At 42.6% G+C, this 14,902-nt stretch overlaps 1 protein-coding gene across 2 annotated transcripts in view; it reads right to left on the reverse strand.

Annotated features, from left to right (window-relative positions):
- The window catches only part of SYNGR1 (synaptogyrin 1), a 109,964-nt gene extending 95,354 nt beyond the window's left edge, over window positions 1–14,610 (reverse strand). The window contains exon 1 of one of the 2 annotated variants that reach the window (XM_075833661.1): window positions 14,069–14,600. In XM_075833661.1, the coding sequence (XP_075689776.1) occupies window positions 14,069–14,167 (99 nt within the window). In that variant the 5' untranslated portion in view covers window positions 14,168–14,600. Of the gene's footprint in view, window positions 1–14,068 lie in introns of both variants that reach the window. The other variant, XM_075833662.1, reaches the window with a different exon arrangement.
- Window positions 14,611–14,902: the final 292 nt, after the last annotated feature.

Below are 14,902 nucleotides of genomic sequence, written 5' to 3' on the forward strand. Positions count from 1 at the left end.
TGCTGGACCAGGGTTATCACCTTTACGTGGATAACTTCTATACCAGCATCCCACTATTTAAATGCCTCTCCACCAGAAGTACTGTAGCATGCGGCACCGTGCGCAAAAATCAGAGAGGCCTCTCTAAAAATCTGATTGGGCAACCCCTAAGAAAAGGAGAAAGCAGGGCACTACACAGCGATAACTTGTTGCTGGTCAAGTATAAGGACAAGAGGGACGTCCTTATGTTGACCACAATACACGGTAGTGGCATCACCCCTGTCCGAGGTAGCACCACAATGACCCCCAAGCCAGACTGCATCCTCGGCTACAGTAAGTACATGGGAGGTGTTGATCTCTCTGATCAAGTACTGAAGCCGTACAGTGCCATGCGTAAAACAAAGGCGTGGTACAAAAAGCTGGCCGTGCACGTGGTACAGATGGCATTGTATAACGCTTACGTGCTATACCGATGTGCAGGCCGGACAGGGACATTCCTTCAGTTTCAAGAAGCGGTTATCAAGGCCCTTGTATTTGGGGACCAGGAAGGGGAGAGCCCCAGTACTTCTAGAAGCGATGGTCCACGTATTGTACCAGGGCAACACTTTCCTGGCGAAATCCCCCCCACTGGTAAAAAGGGAAGGAGCCAAAAAAGGTGTAAAGTGTGTTACAACAGAGGGAGAAGACGAGACACAACTTATCATTGTGAAACCTGTCCCGACAAACCTGGCCTGTGCATAAAAGAGTGCTTCAAAGTTTATCACACATCCATGGATTTTAATTGAAACATTTTTTTAAATGCTCACTATACCCCTAGATAATTTACTCAAGGGGTGTAGTTTCCAAAATGGGGTCACTTGTGGGGGGGTTCCACTGTTTTGACCCCTCAGGGGCTTTGCAAATGCGACATGGCCACCGCAAACCATTCCAGTTACATTTGAACTCCAAATGGTGTTCTTTCCCTTCTGAGCCCTGCCGTGTGTCCAAACAGCCGTTTATGACCACATGTGGGGTACTGTTTTACTCGGGATAAACTGCTCTACAAATGTTGTGGTGCTTTTTCTCCTTTAGTCCTTGTGGGAATGAAAAAAAAATTTGCTAAACCTACGTTTTATTGGTTAAAATTTACATTTTCATTTTCACGGCCTACTTCCAATAAATTCTGCAAAAAGCCTGTGGGGTCAAAATGCTCACTATACCCCTAGATAATTTCCTCAAGGGGTGTAGTTTCCAAAATGGGGTCACTTGTGGGGGGTTTCCACTGTTTTGTGCCCTCAGGGGCTTTGCAAATGCGACATGGCCTCCGCAAACCATTCCTGCTAAATTTGAGCTCCAAAAGCCAAATGGGGTTCCTTCCCTTCTAAGCCCTGCCGTGTGTCCAAACAGCAGTCTATGATCAAATGTGGGGTACTGTTTTACTCGGGACAAACTGCTCTACAAATGTTGTGGTGCTTTTTCTCTTTTAGTCCTTGTGGAAATGAAAAAAAATGAGCTAAACCTACGTTTTATTGGGAAAAATGTAGATTTTCATTTTCACATCCTATTTCCAATAATTTCTGCAAAAAACCTGTGGGGTCAAAATGCTCACTATACCCCTAGATAATTTCCTCAAGGGGTGTAGTTTCCAAAATGGGGTCACTTGTGGGCGGTTTCCACTGTTTTGGCACCGCAAGAGTCCTTCAAACCGGATATGGTGCCTAAAATATATTGTAATAAAAACAAGGCCCCAAAATCCTCTAGGTGCTCCTTTGCTTCGGAGGCCTGTGTTTCAGTCCATAAGCACGCTAGGGCGACATGTGGGATATTTCTAAAAACTGCAGAATCTGGGCAATAAATATTGAGTTGCATTTTTCTGGTGAAACTTTCTGTGTTACACAAAAAATGGATTCAAAATGAATTTCTGCAAAAAAAAACGAAATTTGTAAATTTCCCCTCTATATTGCTTTCATTCCTGTGAAACGTCTAAAGGGTTAAAACACTTTCTGAATGCTGTTTTGAATACTTTGAGGGGTGCAGTTTTTAAAATGGGGTGACTTTTTGGGGGTTTCTAATATATAAGGCCCTCAAAGCCACTTCAGAACTGAACTGGCCCCTGTAAAAATAGCCTTTTGAAATTTTCTTGAAAATGTGAGAAATTGCTGCTAAAGTTCTAAGCCTTGTAACGTCCTAGAAAAATAAAAGGATGTTCAAAAAACGATGCCAAACTTAATTAGACACATGGGGGATGTTAATTAGCAACAATTTTGTGTGTTATAACTGCCTGTCTTACAAGCAGATACATTTAAATTGATAAAAATGCTATTTTTTGCAATTTTTCACTATATTTTGGTGTTTTTCACAATTAAATACTGAATGTATCGGGCAAATTTTGCCAGTAACATAAAGTCCAATGTGTCACGAGAAAACAATCTCAGAATCGCTTGGATAGGTACAAGCATTCCGACGTTATTACCACATAAAGTGAAACATGTCAGATTTGAAAAATGAGGCTTGGTCAGGAAGGTCAAAAGTGGCTAAAGAGGGAAGGGGTTAATCAGCCAGGCTTGACTAGCATTCCTAGCACGCATTTGACTCGGCATCGTACATAGTCTGGCAGTCTGCAGCCGCCGGACTGACACTCTGCAATCTGAACACTTTATACTCTGTCTGGCAATACATGCAGATAGAGGAAAAATAAAGCAACATTGGCTACAATTTTTAATTGTTCGTGTTTACCACTTTTTGTCCCTATGGACATCTTTAAATGAAATAATAAAAGTTACTTTTTAATTATATCTGTTAGCAGTTGGGAAATTGGTCTTCAGTGTGCCTCAGGCACATTTATCTTGTTTTGTATTCACTATAGACCTGCCAACTGCTAGGGTCCCTTCAGCATCCATACAAGAGCCTAAACTGGAGGGACCAGGCGGTCCCGTGCTACAGCGCTACTAGGCCCTGCGCTCTCATGTTCCGCTCTTTCTACTGTGTCAGGTATAACATCCCCTGAAGATATATATATATATATATATATACACACACACACATACACATATACACACACACACACACACACAGTGAAGGAAATAAGTATTTGATCCCTTGCTGATTTTGTAAGTTTGCCCACTTTCAAAGACATGAACAGTCTAGGATTTTTAGGCTAGTTTAATTTTACCAGTGAGAGATAGATTATATTTAAAAAAAACAAAAAACTGAAAATCACATTGTCAAAATTATATATATTTATTTGCATTGTGCAGAGAGAAATAAGTATTTAATCCCCTACCAACCATGAAGAGTTCAGCCTCCTCCAGACCAGTTACACGCTCCAAATCAACTTGGTGCCTGCATTACAGACAGCTGTCTTAAATGGTCACCTGTATAAAAGACTCCTGTCCACAGACTCAATTAATCAGTCTGACTCTAACCTCTACAACATGGGCAAGACCAAAGAGCTTTCTAAGGATGTCAGGGACAAGATCATAGACCTGCACAAGGCTGGAATGGGCTACAAAACCATAAGTAAGACGCTGGGTGAGAAGGAGACAACTGTTGGTGCAATAGTATGAAAATGGAAGACATACAAAATGACTGTCAATCGACATCGATCTGGGGCTCCATGCAAAATCTCACCTCGTGGGGTATCCTTGATCCTGAGAAAGGTGAGAGCTCAGCCGAAAACTACACGGGGGGAACTTGTTAATGATCTCAAGGCAGCTGGGACCACAGTCACCAAGAAAACCATTGGTAACACATTACGCCGTAATGGATTAAAATCCTGAAGTGCCCGCAAGGTCCCCATGCTCAAGAAGGCACATGTACAGGCCCGTCTGAAGTTTGCAAATGAACATCTGGATGATTCTGAGAGTGATTGGGAGAAGGTGCTGTGGTCAGAGGAGACTAAAATTGAGCTCTTTGGCATTAACTCAACTTGCCGTGTTTGGAGGAAGAGAAATGCTGCCTATGACCCAAAGAACACTGTCCCCACTGTCAAGCATGGAGGTGGAAACATTATGTTTTGGGGGTGTTTCTCTGCTAAGGGCACAGGACTACTTCACCGCATCAATGGGAGAATGGATGGAGCCATGTACCGTCAAATCCTGAGTGACAACCTCCTTCCCTCCACCAGGACATTAAAAATGGCTCGTGGCTGGGTCTTCCAGCACGAAAATGACCCGAAACATACAGCCAAGGCAACAAAGGAGTGGCTCAAAAAGCACATTAAGGTCATGGAGTGGCCTAGCCAGTCTCCAGACCTTAATCCCATCGAAAACATATGGAGGAAGCTGAAGATCCGAGTTGCCAAGCGACAGCCCCTAAATCTTAATGATTTACAGATGATCTGCAAAGAGGAGTGGGCCAAAATTACATCTAACATGTGTGCAAACCTCATCGTCAACTACAAAAAATGTCTGACTGCTGTGCTTGCCAACAAGGGTTTTGCCACCAAGTATTAAGTCTTGTTTGGCCTAGGGATCAAATACTTATTTCTCTGTGCACAATGCAAAAAAAAAATATATATATATATAATTTTGACAATGTGATTTTCTTTTTTTTTTTTTATATATAATCTCTCACTGGTAAAATTAACGTATCCTAAAATTCTAGACTGTTCAGGTCTTTGACAGTGGGCAAACTTACAAAATCAGCAAGGGATCAAATACTTATTTCCTTCACTGTATATATATATATTTTTTTTTTATTCCCTATCTGCCTATTCTAATATTCTAGTAAAGATAGAAAGGTACATAGAAGAAAAGACAGATAGATTTCTATCTATCTATACAATCTATCCATCTATACATAGGGTGTATTGATGTGTAACACTATTATTTTTTCCACAGTATCCTTCTGTCAGCAATTCTCTTTAAAGAGGCTCTGTCACCACATAAGTGCCCTATCTCCTACATAAGGCGATGGGCGCTATAATGTAGGTGACAGTGATGCTTTTTATTTTAAAAAACGATCTATTTTTACCACTTTATTAGCGTTTTTAGATTTATGCTAATGAGTTGCTTAATGCCCAAGTCGGCGTACTTTTACTTTAGACCAAGTGGGCGTTGTACAGGGGAGTGTATGACGCTGACCAATCAGCATCATGCACCCCTCTCCATTCATTTACACAGCGCATAGGGATCCTGTTAGATCCTTATGTGCTGTCTTATACTTACACATTAACAATACTGAAGTGTTTAGACCGTGAATAGACATTCCATGGAATGTCTATTCACAATCTCTGCACTTCGTTACTGTTTCTATGGTACTTACAGCAGAGTCAGCGTGATCTCGTTGTAACCTGTCATTTACCACGTAATCTCGCGAGATTACAGCAGAGGATGCGTAACTACCACAGACAGAGTAACAAAGTGCAGAGATTGTGAATAGACATTCCGTGGAATGTCTATTCACTGTCTAAACACTTCAGTATTGTTAGTGTGTAAGTATAAGGGTATGTGCACACACACTAATTACGTCCGTAATTGACGGACGTATTTCGGCCGCAAGTCCCGGACCGAACACAGTGCAGGGAGCCGGGCTCCTAGCATCATACTTCTGTACGATGCTAGGAGTCCCTGCCTCGCTGCAGGACAACTGTCCCGTAGTGTAGTCATGTTTACAGTAATTAGTGTGTGTGCACATACCCTTAGACAGCACATAGCAATCTAAAAGGATCCCTATGCTTTGAGTAAATGAATGACGCCGATTGGTCAGCGTCATAAACTCCCCTGTACAACGCCCACTTGGTCTAAAGTAAAAGTACGCACACTTGTGCATTAAGCAACTCATTAGCATAAATCTAAAAACGCTAATAAAGTGGTAAAAATAGATCGTTTTTTAAAATAAAAAGCATCACTGTCACCTACATTATAGCGCCCATCGCCTTATGTAGGAGATAGAGCCTCTTTAAGTGCCCTGTCACCAGATTCTCAAATCCCTAGCTCCTATTGCATGGGATCGGCGATGCAATGTAGATAACAGTAACGTTTTGTTTTTTTAAAACTTTCATTTTTGGCCAAGTTAGGAGCTATTATATATATATATATATATATATATGCAAATGAGGTTTGAAATGGACTACTGGGCGTTTTTTTTTCGTTATGTCCAACTGGGCGTGTATTGTGTTAACTGGGCGTGTTTACGTGTATGACGCTGACCAATCAGTGACCAGTCAGCATCATACACTCATCTCCATTGATTTACACAGCAGCGATGTGCAGCCACATACACAGAGATTAACGTTAATCAAATGTCCTGATAATGAATACACATGAAATCCAGCCTGGACGTCATGTGTATTTAGAATCCTGACACTTCTGAATCTTTTCTGTGAGACTCCGGCAAAGGAAGCGAAATCTCGCGAGATTACGGATGATCATGTGTATTCATTATCAGGATACTTGATTAACGTTAATTTCTGTTTATGTGGCTGCACATCGCTGCTGTGTAAATCAATGGAGATGAGTGTATGATGCTGACTGGTCACTGATTGGTCAGCGTCATACATGCCCAGTTAGAAACACAATACACGCCCAGTTGGACATAACGAAAAAAAAACGCCCAGTTGTCCATTTCAAACCTCATTTGCATATATATATATATATATATATAGCAGAAGAAAATTTGCAGCACTCCAACATGAAAAAAATGGTGGTTTATTCAATCCAAACTAACAGCAACGTTTCAATCCTACAATAGGATCTTTATCAAGCTATATATATATATATCAAGCTTCTGCTATATATCATTATACGTCCTAGGATCGGGACGTTTTGCTGGGCACCTGGTCGATTATTCATTAGTGAGTGCTGCTGTCTTCTTGTGTGCTATATATATATATATATATATATATATATATATAAAATAGCTCATAACTTGGCCAAAAATGAACGTTTAAAAAAAAAACAAAAAAAAAAACGTTACTGTTATCTACATTGCAGCGCCGATCCCATGCAATAGGAGATAGGGATTTGAGAATCTGGTGACAGAGCCTCTTTAAAGGGGCTCTATCACCACATAAGTCTCTTCTTCTCCTCACACTAAAACAATGTGCGAGGAGAAGAAAAAAAAAATAAAAAAAATTAAAAAGGGGGGAGGGGAGGGGATTTGCTGCCAGAACTTTCAAAATGCCACTTTCTTATACCACGTTCTGGTTTTCCTTTTAACCAGATAAGGTTGAAACATCTGGTCGCACAAATCTACCCCACCCATGAATTTATTATAGATGATGACACACACAGGCTTTTGTCTATCTGCAGAGGCCCCACGTTCTCTAAGGGTATGTTCACACGGCGGGGGTCCGTAACGGCTGAAATTACGGGGATGTTTCAGCCTGAAAACATCCCCGTAATTTCAGCCGTACCGGCATGTGCAGGCGCTTGAACGCCGCGTCAATTACGGCCGTAATTAGCGCTGCTATTCATTGGAGTCAATGAATAGCGGCTCCAATTACGGCCAAAGAAGTGACAGGTCACTTCTTCTACGCGGGCGTCTATTTACGCGCCGTCATTTGACAGCGGCGCGTAAATATACGCCTCGTGTGAACAGACAAACGTCTGCCCATTGCTTTCAATGGGCAGATGTTTGTCAGCGCTATTGAGGCGCTATTTTCAGACGTAATTCGGGGCCAAAACGCCCGAATTACGTCCGTAAATAGGCCGTGTGAACATACCCTAACAGTTGCTGTTGCATTTGTATGGATAGTGCTGATCATATAGACGTCCTTGCGGTCACAAAATTTTAAAGCCAGCATCTTCTCAATTTGAAAAGTGCATGACTCCCCCTTTGGTAGTTTTTTATCCACAAGTTGACGTGGGAAACCTTTGCGATTCCTGCGTATTGTGCCACAGGCTCCGGTGTTGGCACAATGAAGGGCGCTAAACAATGGCACACTGGTATAAAAACTGTCCGTGTATACATGATACCCCTTGTGTAGGAAAGGGCCAATTAAATCCCACACAATCTTACCAGTGGTGCCAATATTTGGAGGGCACCCTGGTGGATTGAATTCACTGTCTTTACCCTCGTAGATCTTAAATGCACATGTGTAGCCAGTAGTGCTTTCACATAATTTGTAGATCTTTACCCCGTATTTTGCACTTTTTGAGGGTATGAATTGGCGGAATGAGAGACGCCCTTTGAAATTCATTAGCGATTCATCCACTGCTAAATTTTGTTCAGGGGTATATGCTCCTAAAAAAAAGGAATTAAGAAAATTTATCAAAGGCCTTAATTTATACAGCCGGTCACGGCTTCTGTCGCTGGAAGGGGGTGCCTGTAAGTTGTCACTAAAGTGGAGAAATCGCATAAGTATTTCATACCTGCTGCGTGACATAATGCCAGAAAAAATGGGGGTGGCATGTATAGGGCTTGATGCCCAATATGACCTAATAAAGGTTTTTTTTTTATAATTCCCATGTTAAGGGTGAGGCCCAGAATTTTTTTTATTTCCGTTGCATTTGTGGGATTCCACAACCTGGCATAAGGTGACGAAGGCTTATTGGCAATGTACTGCCTGGCATACAAATTTGTTTCCTGCACAAAATGTTCCAAAATTTGGTCCGTAATAAAAATATTAAAATAATTTAGTGGTGAAAAATTACTGACATTTGGATTTATGCCAGGAGTAGCAATAAAGTCATTTATGGTGGGAGAAAATAGACTTGTGGGTTCCCACACTAAATTGGTTTGGTGGGGTTGCGCAATATCAGGGGCTGCACTTTGAACGGACGTTGTGGCAACTGCGCCGTCTCCCATATCACTGGTGCTGGGTCTCATATCCGTAGAATCCCTTGAAGCGACACTTTCGCTGTCGCTTTCAAGAAAAAGCTCAACTTCAGATGCAGAATCCGTATCTGAGCATAGCATCTGATAGGCTTCCTCAACGCTGTATCTTTTGGCAGCCATAATGCTAATACAGTCTAAACCGCAAATAATAAACGTAACTAGCGGTTTCAATATTTTTATCAACTAATCACACTAAAGGAATTAAAACTTTTTTTTTTTTTTTTCAAACCTAAACCTAAACCCTACGCCTAACACGAACTGTAAACCCAAGCCCAGAACAGAACCCTACGCCGTCTAACAGCGTACATGCCGTCTAATAGCGTACCCTAAAAAGAAAGTAGTTTATAGTACGATTCTTAGTATATACAGTAAATATATTTATATATGTATATACTGAAAAAATTATTATTTTTTTTTTTTTGAAACTGTGAGGAACAAGTGATTTTTGTGTAGGGGACACTGACACTTGTATCTGTTTCTCTCCACAGCTAGAACAGGGTGAGGAGAAACAGATACATGTTTTTCTTTTATTTTACAGTAGTGATCACTATGATTGGATATCATAGTGAACACAAAAAAGATCAGGAACCAATACTATTGGCTCCTGATCACTGCTCTAAGAACAGAGCTGCTAGCAACAGCTCGTTCTTAGAGCAGGAGCTGTCATTTAGACACTCCCGGCGGCTCTGTACACAGTAACAGCATGTGACCGCTGTGATTGGCTGTCACAGCGGTCACATGCTGTTACGACGAAATCGGCAGGTCCTGATGGCTGCACTAAGAACCGGACCTGTTACATACAGCCGGTTTTTAGTGCAGCCTTGACCAGGCTGCCGTTAAACCCACTCTACTACAGCGACGCCAAAAGGCGTCGCTGTAGACTGAGTACCTGCACCGCCCGACGTCAAAAGACGGTGGGCGGTCGTTAAGGGGTTAATCAGCTTGCTGTCAGAGAACGACTGACAGTTCTAATACATTGCACTACATAGTAAGTGCAATTTATTAGAACTGTAATCAAACAGTTGGACCTTCAAGTCCCCTAGTGGGACTAAAAAAAAATTAAAAAATAAAAACCATTTAAAAAAAAAAAAAGTTGGAAACAATAAAATAAATTAAAGTTTCAAGTGAAATAAAACAACCAGCGCCCTTTTTCCCTTATCAAGTAATTATTGAAAGAAATAAACCAAACATATTTGGTATCGCCACATCCATAACAGCCTGAACTATAAAAATATGACGTTATTTATCCCGCGCAGTGAACGCCATAAAAAAAACATTGCCTGAATTTCTGTTTTTGTCATTAGCCTTCCAAAAATCAAAATAAAAGAGTGATCAAAAAGTCACATGTATCCGACAACTGTATCTATAAAAGCTAAAGCTCGTCTTGCAAAAAACAAACCCTCATACAGCTCAGTCGACAGAAAAATGAAAAAGTTATGGCTCTTGTAACATGGAGACATTTTCACAAAAGTCAATTTTATTGTGCAAAAAGTTGTAAAACCAAAAAAAAAAGTGGTATAAATTTGGTATCGGAATCGTACTGACCCGCAGAGTAATCACCTTGCTTCCCCAAAACAAAAAAAGGATAAAAACAGTGGCATGTACCCCAAAATGGTACCAATAAAAACTACAGCTCGTACTGCAAAAGAACAGCCCTCATACTCCCATTCAGGAAAGAAAAATATGCAGTTGTGCAGGCACAAGGGGAGCATTTCTTCTGTTTCAAACAGCGATTTATCAAGGCCCTAAAATTAGGGATCCAGGAAGGGGAGGACTCAAACATACCTGCTGGAAGTGAGGGCGCCCGTATTATACCCGGACAACTCTTTCCCAGCAAAATTCCCCAAACTGCAAAGGTGTGGAGTGTGTAACAAAAGGGATATAAGTAACTACACCATTTATCAGTGCGACACTGGCCTGCGCATAAAGGACTGCTTCACAGCGTAACACGCATCTATGGATTATTTTATTGTTTGTTTTTTTTACCCCATTATTATACCACCTGACTATGCTCTTGATGTACTCTGCCCAGCTTACATATGCCCCCACATTATAAACTAAAATAAAACGTAAAACTTAAAGAGAACATTTCACCTGCCCATACATGTGCAGCATGTAATGGGCAGGGCTGTAAAAACCCTGGGGCACTTTAAAAAAAATTCTACCCTCCTCCGTTATTTAGATATCGGTGCGGTTATATTTGGCGCCCGATATTTAAATCACTCCCTGAACTGTCAATGGGGCGTGTAACATGGCTGTGACACTGTCCAATCAGCTACGGACAGTATCACAGCAAGAGCTGGAGAGAGGAGAGCGTGTGCGCACACATGTTCTCTCTCACTTTACTGCTCTCGGCAGACAAAGGGCAAGACCGATTTCTCACGAGAGATCACACAGTCTCGTACTTGTCTGTCGAACTGGCAAGGGGGCATGTCACTGCTACGGACAGTGTAAGAGCTGGAGAGAGGAGCGCGCGTATGCGAGCTCTCCTCTACAGCCCTTGCACTGTCCGTAGCAGAGACACAACCCCTTGTTCGTTCGGCAGACAAGTACAAGACTGATCTCTCCCAAGAGAGAAAACGAACAGGCACCTGCCCCCCGGCTGCCATAGAAGACACCAACACCCTACAATCTTACGCAAGGTACCTGTTGGGTGAGAGGGAGCCCCCTCCCACTGTGCAAAACCACTCAGATGTGGCGCTCACTATTGGTCACTGCATCTGAAGGGTTAAACGAGCAAGATTGATACGGATATCATTCTCGCCCGTTCGAGCAGGGCTGCTCCTTGCTCTCAGCTACATCCGGTAGCCGAGAGCAGGGAGATTTAACGGCTCCCTGCTCTATTCATTTATTCCAATGCATCGCCGTAAAAAGGCGACTGCATCTGAATAAAGCCCGTTAGTGATCGCTGTAAAAAAAGCACAGTAGAAGGAAGTCGGCACCACTCTCAATCTTCACAGCATGGAACAGGCAGATAGATGCAAGTGGAGTCAGGGTTTCCTCATTTAAGCAAACTTCGGGCGGTGCTCAGCATAAAAAACAGACAGTCTTGTAGTATAAGGGTATGTGCACACACACTGATTACGTCCGTAATTGACGGACGTATTTCGGCCGCAAGTCCCGGACCGAACACAGTGCAGGGAGCCGGGCTCCTAGCATCATACTTATGTACGATGCTAGGAGTCTCTGCCTCGCTGCAGGACAACTGTCCCGTACTGAAAACATGATTACAGTACGGGACAGGTGTCTATCAGCGAGGCAGAGACTCCTAGCATCGTACATAAGTATGATGCTAGGAGCCCGGCTCCCTGCACTGTGTTCGGTCCGGGACTTGCGGCCGAAATACGTCTGTCAATTACGGACGTAATTAGTGTGTGTGCACATACCCTAATATAGATGAAAGAAATGAAAATGCGGCACTCACCCGTTTGCAAATCTTTTGAACTTTATTGTGTCACCTTGGCGAGGGTAAAAGCATTACAGGGAGGACAGCTAGTTGTAGGTTACAGCCTGTTTCGCGCTGGAGATTGCGCTTCTTCTGACCAGGTCAGAAGAAGTGCAATCTCCAGCGCGAAACAGGCTGTAACCTACAACTAGCTGTCCTCCCTGTAATGCTTTTACCCTCGCCAAGGTGACACAATAAAGTTCAAAAGATTTGCAAACGGGTGAGTGCCGCATTTTCATTTCTTTCATCTATATGATCGCTGTAAAAACACTATGGGGCGGCCACTAACTTGTTAAAATACTACATGCTAATTTTTTGGTGTTTTTGTGCAATTAAATACTGAATGTATCAACCAAATTTGACCAGTAACAAAGTACAATCTCAGAATCGCTTGAATAGGTAAAAGCACTCCAAAGTTATTACCACATAAAGTGAGATGTGTCAGATGTGAAAAATAAGGCCTCATGCAAACGACCATAGTGGTCTGCACGGCCGAGTTTTGCGGCTCGAACGGCCGCGGAGTGTCACCTGCGAGCCGCCTGCAAATCGCGGGCAGTGCACATGGCCGCGTGCATTAATTTCTATGTGCCTGGACCGCAATACACAGCCGTAAGAAGACATGTTCGTTCTTTTTGCTGTCCAGGATCCTGGGGAATGCACGGACCGTGGAAACCACCGTCGTGTGCATGGGCCCATTGAAATGAATGGGGCCGCAATTCACCTGCAGATTTCCGGGTGAATTGCGGCCGCAAAAATACGTTCGTGTGCATGGGGCCTAAGGCTCTGTCCGGAAGGTCAATAATGGCCGCAGCGGGAAGGGGTTAATAGGCGGTTTCATACCGCTACTTTCGAATACAAAATAAATCATTAATTTAGCAGAGAAATCAATCGCAAAAAAAAATAGAATAATGCACCACAACCACAGTGTACATATACCCTTACTAGTTATAGACAGACAGCACGTGGTCACACTTGTATTTTTCCCAGAGCCACGGGAAACAGCCCACCAAAAGTAAAAGTTACAAAAAGTGAGGGACAAACATTATATACATATGGCGAATGCAGAATTTTCTATTACCCATCTACATTATAAAATTGTAAGCACCATTTATACATGACCCACATTAGAAATTCAGTTTTTAGCTATTATAGGGGGTACCGTTTCAGACAGTGTTACCCCATATGTAATAAATGTAACTCCAAAAAAAAAGTCCCGTTTCAGGCGAAGGCCACTTTCACACAGCATTATTTTACTCAGTATTTTGCATCAGTACTTGGAAGCCAAAACCAGGAATGAAACAAACAGAAAAGGTATAATGGAAAGATTTGCACCTCTTACAAATTTTAGACCCGCTTTGGCTTACAAACACTGATGCCCAATACCGACCAAATGCTGCCTCATGTGAAAGCGGTCTAGCATTCACGCCAGAACTGCACGTCAAGCGGGTCAAAGATTCAGACACGCTCATTATTGGAAAGTTTCTCCCAAAATAACAGATATTTTATGTATACAGTGAAATATTTGTACTGCTCCACACGGGAAATGTGCTCATTTTTTACGTTCTGCATAAGAGCAAATACGACTAAAAACCGAGAAACATTTCAAAGAAAGTTTCTCAGGGTGGCGCAGATTATGAAGGTCGGAAAAGCTCATTGCGTTGCCACAAGCCCAGATATTGGCGCGTTTACACCCAACGCATGTCACAGTCACCGGGAAGGAACTTCTGGGATAAACACAATGTCACCACAACCTGCCTACATGTAGCAAGATCACAGCGGGAACCCCAAAGGCAGGTTATAGATAATGATAATAAAGCAGGTGTGCTCGCAGATATAGGGCAGCCAAAAAAATAAAAAAAGACAATGTTCTAAAAATAAACTCACCCAAGACACCATCCTTAAGACAGTGTGAGGTTGCCTGATGAAAGACTGGGGGTCAAAGGCTCCTCCAGCCTTACCAGCTCCATAAGCACCTCCCTCCATATTGAGAACCTCCAAAAACCTTATTTATCTGCAGGATCGAACCGTCAGCTCTGTACAGATGCCCTTGCGGTGGTGTTGACTGGGGAACGAGAGGCCGATCAGATAATGGCTTCACTGCTCAAGGGCATGTACATGCGTTCTGCAGGTGAGCAGCACACCATCAAATAAAGATGCTCCCAATGAATACAGAGATGTACAAGGAGAAAGCTCAGGTTACGACGGTCAAGACACAATCACGGCTTTCTGCCAGCTCCTAGAGACAAATCCGGGGAGAAAGCGGCTGAACGCTGATGGGATGGAAGCAGCTGATGTGATAAGAAAATGCAGCCAAACCCTTGATTGGTGCGGCAGCTACAGGCTGCTGCTGCTGCTGCTGCTGCTGCCGTTGCTGTGTCTCTGTAGCAGAATCGCACGCATGCGCACTCGGCTCTCCTTCCCAGCTGCCTTCTTTACAGCAAAGACATGTGATCACGCCAACTGCCATCTTGGATTCGGCTGGCTACTTATCTCCATGGTAACGGCAAGCTGGGGGTTGTTGGGATGACGGCTTGGCAAATGGTGACCTCAGCCAGGATTAAAATTGTCAGATTTTCACATGTATGTTGTTTATTGGACATAACACGAAAGTTGGAATGTCATAAGGAAACGTGCCGAATGAAGAAAGTGATATTCCTATTTCTTTATATAAAATCAAGAAAAAGCTAACAATTCCTTAATATACCGTTATTTTAAGGA

Source organism: Rhinoderma darwinii, chromosome 7 (assembly GCF_050947455.1).
Source record: "Rhinoderma darwinii isolate aRhiDar2 chromosome 7, aRhiDar2.hap1, whole genome shotgun sequence".
Taxonomy (NCBI): Eukaryota; Metazoa; Chordata; class Amphibia; order Anura; family Rhinodermatidae; genus Rhinoderma; species Rhinoderma darwinii.